The following is a 14,350-nucleotide window of genomic DNA, read 5'->3' on the forward strand; positions in this document are numbered from 1 at the left end:
CGGTGTGACACGTAACTGTCCAAGGGCAATCTTGAGTGAATGTGGTAGGTGGATCTGGGTGTACCCCGGTGGGGTGATGAAACCCTCCGTTGAAATGTGCAAGCAGTGGTCCCGATAGAAACTGAGCTTCACAGGGAGCTCTGCCTGTGCTAACCAGGTCCTAGCTGTAGAAGATCCTCTTGGATGATTGGGTTTGAATTCATTGCCTCGGAATGGGACAAATGGAGTGTCAATGCTGTACTGGAAGGGTGGCAGCTTGTTTATATGAAAACCCAATCTCTCAAACCACCTGCATGTGCGTGCATACCAACATCTCTGATCACCCTGAGCTGTTAATGCCATAGAAGATGCTAGTGCCAACCAAGGTAGCCTGCGTTGCCCTGTGGTACATTAGCAGTACACGTGCACGTGGTAGAGATAAGTGATAGTCTGGAATGTGGCATCTAATTGCAGTGGTGATGCCCCGAACTCAGCCTGAATGATCTGATGAGGTACAGATGGCTTGCTGCATATCATCCGTGAGAGAGAGAGAGAGAGGCGCGCGCGCTCGCACACACATGTTTACTCAGCCTTAGCATTTTTTTTGACATCTCTTTATTGCATGGATTGATCATATACTTATCATGTACTCCTTAATTAAACCATCTCATAGTTGGCACTTCCAAGGGGCTTCTTTCTACTTTTGACAGATTGATAGAGGACTGGTAGATATTTGTCATGTAGCTATAAGCTCAATGATCTCAGAAATGGCACTTGCAAGGGTTTTTTGTCCACATTTGACACATTGATAGTGGATTGGTTTGCTAAATTGTGGTGTCCATTTTTAAATAATCTTTCTTGTGTGGTATTGTAGGAGATTTGCGTATGCGGCTGCTGCCAGACATGACCTTATTAACAGCACAGATACACTGGACGACTTTGATCAACAAATACAGGATGTGGCTGACCAACAAAATGAACTTTCTATCCTGTCTCCTACAGAGGATCGAGACGGAGAAGCAAAGGAATCAAAAGGAATTGGGTGTGTAATGCCAAGCTTCCTTGGTTTATTTGTCTGTTTTTTGACCTCAAGTGGGGTGATATAATTTGTACTCACTGAAATATTCGAGGAAGAAAATGTGGTCTTTGTAGATGGCCTATTCTGCCCTTTGATATTAAGATGAGGCATTTTGCATGCTTATATAAGTTGTTGTCCATCACACTCTATGGTTTAGCTGCTAACACAATTCCAGAGAGCACTTTCAAAATTCTAATCTGGGATCTTTGTGAGCGTGGTAAATTGTCCAATTGCAAAGTATAAAAGCATTAGTTATGTTGCGGTCCTTGGAAACCAGCACTCCACTGTTCAGATTTATTATTTCAAGGGAAGTGGAAATCAAGACAGACATAACAGACACTTGCACGATAAAAATCTAGAACGTATACAAAAGAATCCATATAGCGAAGGAGTAATGGGATTCAGGTGTTTATCATAGAGCTCAGTAAGGCTTGGTTGGTTTAAACAGTGCATGTCGATCATCCCTTTAGATTTAATAATTTGTATGACATTTGCAGGTACTCTGCATTCAAGAGTAGGGTGATGGAACGGGTAAAGGATCTTGGTGAATTTATGGATCAGTTAGATGATCTTCAAACGAAAGTGGAGAGCATGATAGAGAAAGGAGATGAAGAAACAGCCATGGATCTTGTAGAGGCAAACTATGAGGCCCTGATGGAACAAATAGACCAGGGCATTGAAGGGGTGGAGCAAGCGGCAATGCTTAATATTTTGATTCAGTTGTCTATGAGTTTACAGGATGTAGAGGCAGCTGAACAAATGCTCAACCAGGTCTGATTTATTTTTGGATAAAAGGTCTCTTGCCATTGTTCATGTCTGTTGTTCTTCCCCATTCATAGAATTATGGTGCAGGTGTTTTCTTGAGTTTCAAATTCTCAAGCACGGCCTCTGTCTGAAATTTCCAATCTTAGTCAATATAGTGTTCACTCAGTTATAACAGGCCTTCACTTTGCTCCATGCTCAGAATATGGAGGCATACCACTGGTTGGTTAGCTGAAAGTCGTGTGGAGTAATATGTGTATTGTCAATCTGGATATATTATGAATTTCAAACTAAAAATTGTCTTGGTATCCCTTTGAGGTTTCTTTTTTAACTATTTTCATGATTTTTAAATAGCTTGCCTGCTTTGTATACAGATGAGGGACATTTTGTTAAAGGTGGAACTGCATGAGCCCTTGGTTGATATCCTTTTTGAACACATGGGCAATGTATATTTAGACCTTGGTTACAAAGAAGATTCATTATCTTGTTATACCAGAAGTCTCAACATTCAAGAATCCCTTTTGGGTAAGCTGTCTGTCTTTAATTTCAAAGAATTAGTGAGCACCTTTGGATTTTTTCCCCTATGGCAATTGTGCAGTTGTTTCTTGGACCAGCAGCCTTGACATCTGAACTATGTTCAAAATTTCATGAGAAGTCTATTGGATACGTTACAGTTTCTCTTTACTCTAAAGTCAATACATGCAGTATTGTTTTGAAACTTCTTTGGAAATGGTGTCTAATGAGTTCTCTTTCCATCTTTCTTTCTCTTTGGACCAGCTCTAGTGAAATGTCGTGGTTATCTGTGGTAATAACACATCCTATGGTCAGTGGTAAAGCTGCTATCATTTTTCACTTCTTCGCTCTTGCTTTGCTGCCTTTGTAATTGTTCTTCTGGTTTCACCCTTCTTGCTCTACTTCTCTTGTTTGATCCAAATGTGTTTTCATTTCTATTATCAAACGTATATTTTTTTATCGCCTTAGCGGACATGAAAATTTTTTGAATTTTCATCCAAGTGGTGAGCAACTGTTCAACTATATCGAAATAGCTTACGCGGGTGCAGAAGCCCCAACAACTAAAATTTTCATTATAGAATTTAGGACTTTCGGACAACGAAAATCTGAATTTGTATGATTGGATATATTCTGGTCTTACAAAGGTATCACCTAGCGAACATGCAAATTCTTTGAATTTTTGTCCAAGTGGTGATCAGCTGTTCAACTATATCGAAAGATCTTACGCGGGTGAAGAAGCCCCAACAGCTAAAATTTTCATTGTAGAATTTACGGCTTTAGAAGTACAAAAATCTGAATTTGTACGATTGGATATATTCTAGTCTTACAAAGGTATATTTATTATCATGGTCTTAAAGATGTTGAAGCTATGCTCCTTCTGAAGAAATCCATGTAATTCATCAAAAGATATTGTTCATGCTTGTACTCAAAGCTAGGCTAGTAACAAGTTCCTCTAAGGGGATGAAAGCTATTCAAAATAGTAGGTATCAAATTATAGAATTCAATTCTCTCACCTAGAGATGAAATCTCCTTTGTTGTGGTTATCAACTCTATGAGCATGCTGCGTTTGAAGTCTCGTAGTTGATTTCTAAGATATAAGATCCTTCTGGTGTTTGAAGCTTCATACTTAAACAGAAGCGAGTCCCATGCCTCTTGAACGTTCTTTGTGCTCACAATGTGCACTGCGATAATAAACCAATGGTAGACATATCACCTCCATCCTTGGTGTTCCAATCATCTTGTTTCGTGACATCTGTGTTTGGTGGTCTTTTTCCTGGACTTCCAGTACCTTCCACAACCTCTTGTGACTAACTATTCTTCAGTTTGAATTTCCAGAGGTTGTACACAATTTTTGAAACTTGTGGAGAACAACCAAATTGTGAGATATCCATTCTCAAGAACTTATATACTAAACTCTTGCATGCTTGAAAACATACTTGCTCCCCAAGCTTTCAACGTAATGAAGATGCATGCTCATACATGAGAAATATCTCATCAGCCGTCTTGGAAACTTGCAATAACACTTAGTTTGCTGAAATATTAGTAATGTCAATGCCTAGATGCTTTAAACTTTTTCAAAATTTTGTTGTTGTTAGGTCCTTGAAAGCCCAAGGATTTTCCAAAACAGATCTCATTTTGTAGATTGATGTGCTGGCCTAGAGGTAGGCTTTAAACTACTATGCAAGTGGTTGACATCCTGAGTCTATCTTCATAGCAATATTTTTTAAAGTGAGTTTGGGAGTTTTGTATGTCAACTTTTTATAAACCTAGAGTTATTTTATTTTTTAGGATTCCTTGTTCTCCCCATGGAGGGGTTTCAGCACAGTAGGAAATATGTGCACAGGTCCTGCATGTGTTAGAATTTGAAGATTTTAACCCTCTACATCAATTTGGATGACATATGCCAACTTTTCTGAGTACATATTTGCCATATTATGTCATCATATGAGAAAGTTGTGCATATTTGGGTGAACTCTTCCCATGGGAGGGACAACACAGTGGCATGCTGTCTGAAACTCCCCCACCTGTCTTAAACTTCCCCTATGGAAGGGACAGCATGCTGCTGGAGAGTTTGAGACAGCATGCCATGGTGTTGTCCCTCCAATGGGGGGGCATTCAGCAAAATATACACAACTTTTTCATACTATGTCATAATATGGCCAAAATAAGTACTCAAAGTGATTAGCATTTGTTGTCCAAATTCATCTAGGGGATTGAAATCTTCAAATTCTAACATAGGAGAAACACTTTTAGCTTCATTGACACTTGTCGTCAGACGTGCCTTGAAAGACACTTGCGTAGTCGAAGTGAATTTCCCCCCCCAAGTGTGTGTGTGTAAATCATGCACACATTACATGGAAGATCTTCCCGCGGCCCAGCTAGAAGTGTTCTTTCACTGTTTTTAGTTTTGTTGTACTAGCTGTTCTTCTCTAGGGCAGTTATTATATGTGTTTTCTTTTCAGCTTCTTCTAGCTTATGAGTAGTAGCTGTCTCAGTTTGGGACATGTATGAATGTACATTCTTCTTAATGAAAGGTTCTTTACCCAAAAAAAAAAAAAGTGTGTAAAGCATGCATTATCTTTTCTGACAGATATGCCTTACCAATTCTGAATTGGTGCACCTTTTTGAGGCTTTCTGTGCACATGTAGGCGTCAGAACTAGTCTTATTCCGCCTTGAGCATTTTGTTGTTTTGAAAGCGTGCCTATTGTGGAGTTTAGGTAGTTACCTCCCCATCTGTAAGCCCCCAAATGAGGAGAGCATGGGGGAGGAGAATCAGCACATGATTAGGAAGAAATCAGGGCTGCCACATGGACATCAAGGCTGTCATGTGGGCAGGGATGGATATTTTACCTTGCTGGTATTGGAGGCTGCAATCAGCAGCAGAGATCTGCGTAGTCAGTGGGAGCCAATTACAGGTGACCTGGTGGTCTGAGGAGAGTTAAACAGGGTCACATATGTTAGGCAGCTATGCGGCAGTCAGGTGGCCAATTCTGGAGTGTTCCACAGGTCGGGTCTGAGCAGGAACACCTGCAGACACATGGCAGACACATGGCAGACAGGAGCAGTTGACACGTGAATCTGCTAGAGCAGATGCCATTGGGCCCAACCAGGTTGGCAGTCAATGTACTGGGTTGGCTGGTAGGGCCAGTCCGTTGGCTGACTGGTGGGCTGGCTCCAGGTCAGTTGGCTGACCTATTAGGTCGGCCAGACTGTGGGGCCTCCAGCCCCCTATAAAAGCCCCCTTGGCTGAGGTATTTGTGGAAATTCATAGAGTTCAAGTCTTGGGCATTTCAGGCCACTTCAGGGAGCAGGCTAGCCTACTGTTGGATGCCTAGGAGAGGCGATTTGCAACAGCAGCACTTCTCAGGTTCTTGCAGATCCCAGGAGCACACGAAGGAGCATATCTACATGGCGTAGAAGTGCTGGATCGTGGTGCACAGGAGCACCAAAGGAAGACAAGATTGAAGGAGGCTTGTGCCTCAATTTGGGCTGCCTTCACAGCAGCAGGGAGGTCAAGGATCCATAGCAAGAAGTGCCTTAGGATTAGCTGTCCAGAGGAGCAGCAGGGAGGCGTGATTGTGGGCACATCTTACCAGGCCCACATAAGCTCTAGGAGAGCAATGCAAAGGTAGGAGAACAGTCTTTGAGTTGTAGGGGTCCACATCTAGTCAGCACTCTATTGATAGAGGGTGGCACACTGAACACTTATTTTATATATGATTTGGTCCACATTGGACATATATATTTTGCTGGATCTACACCTTTCTCTTGTGCATTGTCCATGTATGGTTTGCACATTTACACAGTACACACTAAGGAAAGGAAGTTGGACTTGAATATACCAGTGTTTGAGTTCCTGGGCTCTCTCTATGTGTTTTGAGCTTCTGTTGTGTGTGGTGAGCGTTGGCATAAGCGGGCGACTTCTCCCACTCTATCTTTTCTAACATTGTATTAGAGCCCTGAGGGAGATTCACAAGTGGTGGGCGCTTGAAGGCAAGAACCTTCGGAAAAGAGATCTTGTAGAAATCGATTTCTACGTCTACATGACATGTGCCCTTGCTAGAAGGAGGATGACTACGAAATTCTTAGTCCTTTCATTTTCTCATCATGGTTGTAAGGTATCCCATTCCAAACTTTGGAACAGAGGGCAAGCTTGATGGTTAAAATCATCACTTGTCAAAAATCAAGGTCCAGAGCCACTTTGGGGAGATCACTACAGGAGTGGAGTAATGTCACAACCCACCACTAGTGCGGCCATTGCGACGATAACTGTAGTTACGACACTTGTGGATCCTGTAGCAGTGAGAGACTGGGTGACGAGTGATGCAGAGGTGGGGGCGAGCATTTTCTGAGCAAAATCTTCCGAGCGTGCGAGCGAAGGAAAAAAAAAGCTTCCAACTAGGTAAAAGTATGGCAAAAATAGATCGGAACAAAACATAGTTTCACTTAGAAATATGCAAAATATTATAGCAATGCCTATTTTATACACAAATATTTACATGAATCTTTGGGAATTGTGAGTAACATAATGGGATGGCTTTTGAAGAAACCCACATGTAGAGTAGACCATAGTTTTTTCCATATGTTACCATACGCATACGTCATACGAGTATGGAAGTATGATTGGAGTATGGTTCAGCCCCTAGGGTAGAAACATACGTGACCCTAATTTTACTCAAAAGCATTAAGAAAGATATACATTGTACACATTACATTGACATAGAGCTACAAACTTTCTCTAGAGACCAGAGTCATTTGGAAATTGGAATCTGGATTCTGATACATAGTGTCAATGATAGATCAATACTACACCAAACATCATGATCAAAGGTAGTAGGTAGTAGAAACTTGGAAGTAGGTACTACACCAAAACATCAAAGGCAAAACATCATAGAAGAAAAGGCTGCCACAGCCCGGAAATAAAGCTGAAAATTGAAATGCATCACGATTCACAACCGATGAGGCTCAAGCCTCAAGCTGCAGCCTGCATCCTCATCCTCATCCTCATCCTCATTCTCTTGCTCATCCTCATCCTCATCATCATCTGCATCAGTGCCATCCTCCTCCTCATCCTTCTCCTCCTTGAGACCATCCTTGAGGCCAACCACAGCCAAAGTTGGCCAATAGTGTACGGAGTACGGATTAGCAACGTACGGATTAGAATAGTGCTAAAAATGTGTTTTCCAAGGTTTTGGCCAGGCACAAAATCGATCCTTCCTCCCAAGCAAAACAACCCCCCCCCCCCCCCCCACACACACACACAACAAAAAAACCAAACCACACCCAAAAAACAAAACCCTGAAAAAAAAATTAAAATAGTACGGAAAGCCGTACAGACGCCCGTACGTACGGCCGTACGAAACACGTACGGCCGTACGAAACACGTACGGAAAAAACGTCCGTACGCGTACGGATGCAACTATGGAGTAGACTTCTCTATGAATTTCTATGGAGTAGACTTCTCTATGAAAATTCCCTTATGATCCTTCTACTTAATATAGGGGTGACATTGAAAACCCTCTCTCAATCTAACTTCATGAAAGGGTTTCTCCAAAGAAACCTCATTGAAGCAAGCCATTAAGGTAGTTTCGCCAGCGAAACACCTTTGAAGTAGGTCGTCCAAGGTAGTTTTGCTGGCGAAACTACCATGGACAGCACTTTTAAAAGTGGCATAATTTTGTAAGACTTATTCTAGTCTTACAAAGGTATATATATATATATATATATATATATATATATATATATAAACAATGTCTAAATATAGTCATTCAACCAGTCAAATTGATCGAAAAATCCCATTTGAGCACATCTATGGGGTTATATTTTGGAAAATCTTGCATATATAGTATTAAATATTACATGTATTTTATGAGAGTGATATATAAGTCCAAGTTAATACTTATTTATAGTAATTTAAAATTCTTTAGAAACATATCCATAAATATCTTGTTATTTATGCTATTAAAACACTAGAAAGCTCTTGTCATATTGATATAAATGTGTTTAGTAAGTAATTATATATCTACACTCACACACATGCGCGTGCGTGCACACACACACACACACACACACACACACACACACACACACACACACACATAAAATTACTTTTTAAAGGTAATAACAAGGGTACAAATGATGTCTATGAATAAGAAAATTTATGTTATGTAAAAATGAATGAGTGACTATCCTGTATATTTTTATGATAAAGGGATCTAGTTCTATTGAAAATAAAAGTGTAAAAACCATGTTTCTTAAAGAAACATGCTCATAGTTTTTGCTTGTAAAATTGACGCATCCTGTGGAGGCTCTGGTCATCGTTATTAGTGCCACTGTAGATTCAATGCTCCTGCAGATTCAGCTTGTGGATATTGCTTTTGGTGCATCCATCCTTAAGGGCACATATGAGGTCAACAATGATGCGAGGATTCTCAACCTCGAGACGGAGTTGTACAACATGCATATGGATGAGGGGGATTCGGTATAGAGCACATCACTAAGATTGTCACCAGCCTTTGGGTTCTCCAAAGGGCGGTAAATCCGAAATTATGAGCAAATCATTTATTCACAACCACTTAGAAAATTCAAGATAGCAAGCAAATAAACTTCCAACACACAATCGAAGAGCTAGAATGCCCCTGGTCCAACAGACTTGCCCCAAAATCGTTGGCGCTCCTTGCGGTATTTCTTTAATTATATTTAGTGAGATCAAAATACAGCAAAGCCTCGACTTTGCACAACACCCGAGAGATCAATCAACCAAATACTCAAGCAGCCTTACCGCGGCTCGCAAAGGCATCAAAACCCAAGGCAAATTCCACGGCCATCTGACAGAAACCTGTGGGCAATCTTAGGCAAGAGTAGGGCATCCAACAACTAAAATACCTAGTATCTGGCAACCTTTGGCTCACCAAACCCTGTTGAACCAAGCCAGCTAGGCAGAAACCAAAAAGGACACAAGCATGGCAGGAAAAATCATCAGCAACACCCCTGGAGAGGAAAAACGCAGCAAAACGATCTCTTCTTGGCACCCCTCTGTCTCCTGGCAGCCCAATCCTGGTAGGCGAATCGAACTGGAAGCTTTCTGGCACCCTGGCAACCTCCAATAGAGAATTCACCCACTTCTGGAGGCTCCAAACTGCTTAGAACAGATGCGAATTCCGCAACCAACCTGTTTTTAGAATCCTGGAAGACACCTGGAAGTGGCGAAATTGATAAGCAGCAAATCTAACAGCCTCAGAAGGCCTCTGCCAGGTGCGATGCAACAGATCCACCTATCAGGGAGCAAGTAGAGCTGCCTCGGAGCTACAAACAGCCCTGGAAAGATGCAAAATTAGTACACATGGACTGGGAAGGTCCTGAGAGAGATGCGAGTGAGTTCTAGGGGCTCTGGAAAGCACAGTTAACAGGTATGCAGCAAAAACGGGCTGCTCCCATGTAGAACGAAATTTGTCCGCTTTGGAAGAGTGGATGATGCAATTTCTTGCCCCACAATCCACTTTGTCCAAGAATAGCTGCCTTTGCTTGCCTTGCAGGTCTTCTAATTTTTACCCCTCTCTAACCCACTTGCCCCTAGGAATTAATGCACTAGGTTAGCCTTTTAACCACTCTAAGGCTTGGGATGTCACACGTAAATCCTAATAATTAGAATCACACCCCCGTGACATACCCCCCTCTTGGAACCCCGCTAGTGTCCTCACTTGCTGTCCAAGTGACAGCATGTGGTAAATTCTGAAAATTACAAGTACAAAAATAAGAAAAAGCCAAAACATGGCAGACTCTACCTCTTCCAATATTTTCTTACAAGTACCTGTATATTCAATAATGCAAAGACAGCATTACAAAGCCAAAGTACAGCAAATACATGCTTTATTAGATGTCTCTGGAAAGACCAACAGATTGTTCCGTAACGACCATCAGATATCTCCAAAAAGGCCAACAGGGATATGTGTCCAAAAAGAAACCAGCAGATATATGATGTGATAGAGGTGCACATAACTAATCATATACATCCAATCCTACAGTGACTAGTACATTGATCATAGGCCCTGCGGCAGAAATACTGTCAGCAACCAGTACCTCGGGTGAGACAATCGGTTTCACCAAGCGACCTCATGATATCTGATGAGCTGTGTCAATCAAAGGAGTGGAAGCGCTACCCCCCTCTTGAGCCCAGACAATGCTCCAGACCTATGCTTTGTTGAGCGTAAATGAGCCATAACCGTAGTCGGCTCTAACTGAAATGCATGTAGGTAGAGCTGCAATACCTTAGGTGCTTCTACAAGTTCACCCTCTTCCATCCACCTCGCATCCAACGCTGGATAATTCTGAAATTTAACCAGGTAGCGATGGGAAACTCTACCTTTAACCTTTCGTTCAATATGTGCCAATAAAACAAGCTCACATGGAGGCTATTCCTCTCATCACCCTAGACGGTTTCAACAAGCTCACATGGAAGGCATTATGTATCTTCTAGTGATCCGGTAGCTTCAGCCTGTAAGCTACATCATTTATCTTCTGCAAGACTTTACACGTATTCAGCTTAGTGTACAACCTTTCCTTACTTTTCTTGTTCCTGAGTCTTGCTTTCTGAAAGCGCAAGAGAACCCAATCACCTTCTTTAAAAACCAGCTCGCATCTAAGGCAATCACCCGCTCTCTTTTACTTCTCTCGAGTCCTCTGAAGAGCCAACTTCACTTTTCTATAAGCCTCATCTAAATTCTCCATGTACCGATAAGCTTCAAAGATCTTATCCTTGGTGTGCAAAATGGGTGGAACTTTCCTTCCACCTTCCACAATCTCGAAAGGTGCTTTACGTGTAGCAGTATGTGTTGTATTGTTGTAAGCAAACTCTACGAGTGGCAAATACTGCTCCCATTTTGCCTTATGCTTTGAAACATAGCACTTTAAAAGATCCAAATCTGTGGAGTTAGCCTCCTTCGACTATCCTTTTGTCTGTGGATGGAAAGACCATGAGAACTTAAGAGTGGTATCCATATTTTCTTATAGTCTCCTCCAGAAAAGGCTCGTCCTTTGGGGATCCCTGTCACTGATGATCGATTGCGGCATACCATGATACTTGAAGATGTTATATAGAAACAACTTTGCCATCTGATCCGCTGAGATCTTCTTCCTCACTGGAATGAAGTGGGCCTGTTTGCTAAACGTGCAAATTATGGTCCAAATGCCATCATGACCACTTGGTGTACGAGGAAGATAAAAAATAAAGTCCATGGCTATGACTTGCCACGGTCTATCCGGAATAAACCAGGGGACGTAGCAACCTAGGCGCCTTCTGCCTATTAAACTTAACCTTCTGACAATTGATGCATGTCCTGACAAATGCCTCAACATTGACACATCCCAGCACTCCTGAAACCTCTGATCTGCAAAACAAACACACACCACGTGAGAGACTGAGCAGGCTGCTCACCACCCAACCATGACATTGTTGGGGTAAAGGCTCTATGGCCACCCAAGTACAGTTAGTACACTTAGTACTTTATTTGTTAAGTACACTAAGTACACCATACTTAGTGTTGTAACCTTATCCTTTCATATAAAAGGTTGACTGTGTGCTAGGGGAGGTACACACATACGTTTTATCCCCACACTTCTTGTGTTTATCCTGCTTGTGTGTGACGGTGTGCTCCCACTCCCCCCTTCCACAACTGGTATCAAAGCTTGGAGCTGCACACTCTCCCTTCTGCCTATTCTGCTACACACTTTCCCTTCTGCCTATTCTGCAGCTGCCTGGCTGTTTTTTTGGCCTTTTTCTTGTGTGTGCCCAAACGTGGGTCTTAGCAACGCCAGCAGCCAAGGCAGCGCTAGAGCCGACGAGGCTGTCCGTCGCCAGCAGCCAGCAGCCAGCGCAGTCACCAGCGTCAAGGCTACCAGCAACGCCAGCGGCCAAGGCCACCGGCGACGCTAGCGCCAAGGCTACCAGCGGCGCCACCAGCAAAGCCGCCATCTTCTGCACAGCCCCATCTTCTGCACAAATTTGTAATTAACAAAATTGTGAGAGCTGCCCGGATCAAAGAGAATGTGAACCTGTTGGTCCATAACTTCTCCATAAACTCGGAAAAGATCATGGGAACCAAACAACGAAGTATTGAAAGTGCAATTACAAGAAAGTGGGCAGGTAATGACATTTACAGAAATACCTGTCATCGAGACTTGGTTCGCTCCCTTGGCTTTGGTACCTGTAGCCGCCTGGAGCTTCGGTCCAAGCACCAACTTTTGGTTCTTGCGCTTTGGACACTCATTCTTGGTGTGGCCCCGCTCCTCGCAATAGAAGCAACGTCCTTCTTTCTTGAGCCTCAAAGTACGAAGGAAACGGGCTTTACCATTCTTTGCTTGAGTCAAGTTTTTCTTGGAGGCGTTGTCCGTAGACTTTGTCTCCCCAGTTACAGTCGTAGGCTGAAAGAACTTGCGTTTATTCTTTCCACTCGTGTCGGAAACTGTAGTTGCTTTGGCACCGGCCATGGTATCATCATAAATGCGCGCATAATTCATGGCCTCCTGCAACGTTGTGCATTTGTTGTTCTTGATTTGCAACTTGTATGAATCTGGCAAATCATCCACAAAGAAACCTAACAAGGTCACTGGATCCATCTTTGTGGCCCTGGTCTGCAGATCCCGAAATCTTTGAAGATAAACTTCAAAGGACAAGTTTAGCTTTGACATATTGAGGGCTTTAAGCTTGCCAACGATATCATAATCGTCCTCCTTCTTCAGGAACTCCTTCCTGAAGACCCCTTCGAAATCGGTCCATGTATCTGGCTTAGGCTGGAGTTCCTTCCACCATAGCAACGCTTTACCTGACATGAAACCCGCTGCAAGCTGGATTTTCTTCTCATCTGGGTATGGGTGGAACTGAAAGTGTACCTGCCACTTGTGTAACCAAGTGTCAACTACCTCCTTCGTTCGAGACTTTTGATCTCCCGGAAAAGGGTCTGGAGTTATATTCGGGCCTAGCACTGAAGCCATGGCATCCACATGCGTGAGTGCCTGCACAGTGCTAGCTAGAAGAGTGAGAGTCGCCTGAATCCCTCGGAGTTGCTGTGTCAACCCCGTTTGATTTGCATTAACCTGCTCGAATTTTCCATCCAGAGCAGTGGTGAATTCACTGAAGGCCTTTTTCGTAATCAGGTCATCATAAAGACCCTGATCCTTCTCTCCCACAGGAGTATAATCCAAATCCTGCTCTCCCATGGTGAACTCGGGATTTGCAGAATCAGACATAACTGAAATCTGATTTGAATATAAACTGAGAGAAATAACTGACTGAATCGAAGCGGAAAGGAGAATGGAGCAGAGGAAAACCGTCCCAAGAGATGCTGAAAACTGGCGAACCGGAGGCGCAAAAAATCCGGAATCTGGCTGAACCCGCTGCCGGATGCAGCGTACAGAATTCCGCAGCGTACGGACTGCTGACGTGGCTGTACGGTCTGCTGACGTAAGCCGTACGGCTGCTGAGGTAAGCCGTACGGCTGCTGATGCAGGCCGTACAGCAGCGGACGGAGGCCGTACAGCAGTTGATGTGGCTGTACAGCGATTGATGACGCAGGTACGGATGGCTGGCACAGGCGCTGTACGGATGGCTAGCGCAGGCGCTGTATGGATGGCTGGTGCAGGGCTGGCACGCAACACGATGGCGCAGCTAGGCGGTTTGCAAGGCTATGGCTGGGCTGGTACCCTGCCCATCTATATAGGGAGCAGGGCAGCCTAATTAGGAAGCCCTGCTTCCAAAATAGGCCAACCCTCCCAGCTTTGGAGGGGGTGCTTTTTTCGAAAAAAGCAACCCTCATCGCAGGCTGGCCGCACCCTGTTCCTGCACATCTCGCCTCTCCCTGGCCTCGCCGAATTTCCGTACAGCCTTGGCATCCCAAACTCTGCCTCCCTCGCAGCCCTTGTCAGGTCCCTCACCTCTCTTTCCTTCTTCTCTGCTCTCACTCCTGCTTCCTACAGCCTTCTCTCTCAGCCCCCTTCAGGAATTTCGAAACTCTCCCTCCATT

At 43.4% G+C, this 14,350-nt stretch overlaps 1 protein-coding gene across 1 annotated transcript in view; it reads left to right on the forward strand.

Moving 5' to 3' along the window:
• The window catches only part of LOC147900878 (Tetratricopeptide repeat (TPR)-like superfamily protein), a 120,706-nt gene that overhangs the window by 25,019 nt on the left and 81,337 nt on the right, over positions 1-14,350 (forward strand). Inside the window, exons 5-7 of the mRNA XM_087376387.1 lie at positions 854-1,021; positions 1,555-1,828; positions 2,194-2,344. Of these exons, the coding sequence (XP_087232513.1) occupies positions 854-1,021; positions 1,555-1,828; positions 2,194-2,344 (593 nt within the window). The remainder of the gene's footprint in view (positions 1-853; positions 1,022-1,554; positions 1,829-2,193; positions 2,345-14,350) is intronic.

Source organism: Dipteris shenzhenensis, chromosome 6 (assembly GCF_047967505.1).
Source record: "Dipteris shenzhenensis isolate YYH24624 ecotype China chromosome 6, Dip_SZ_1.0, whole genome shotgun sequence".
NCBI lineage: Eukaryota > Viridiplantae > Streptophyta > Polypodiopsida > Gleicheniales > Dipteridaceae > Dipteris > Dipteris shenzhenensis.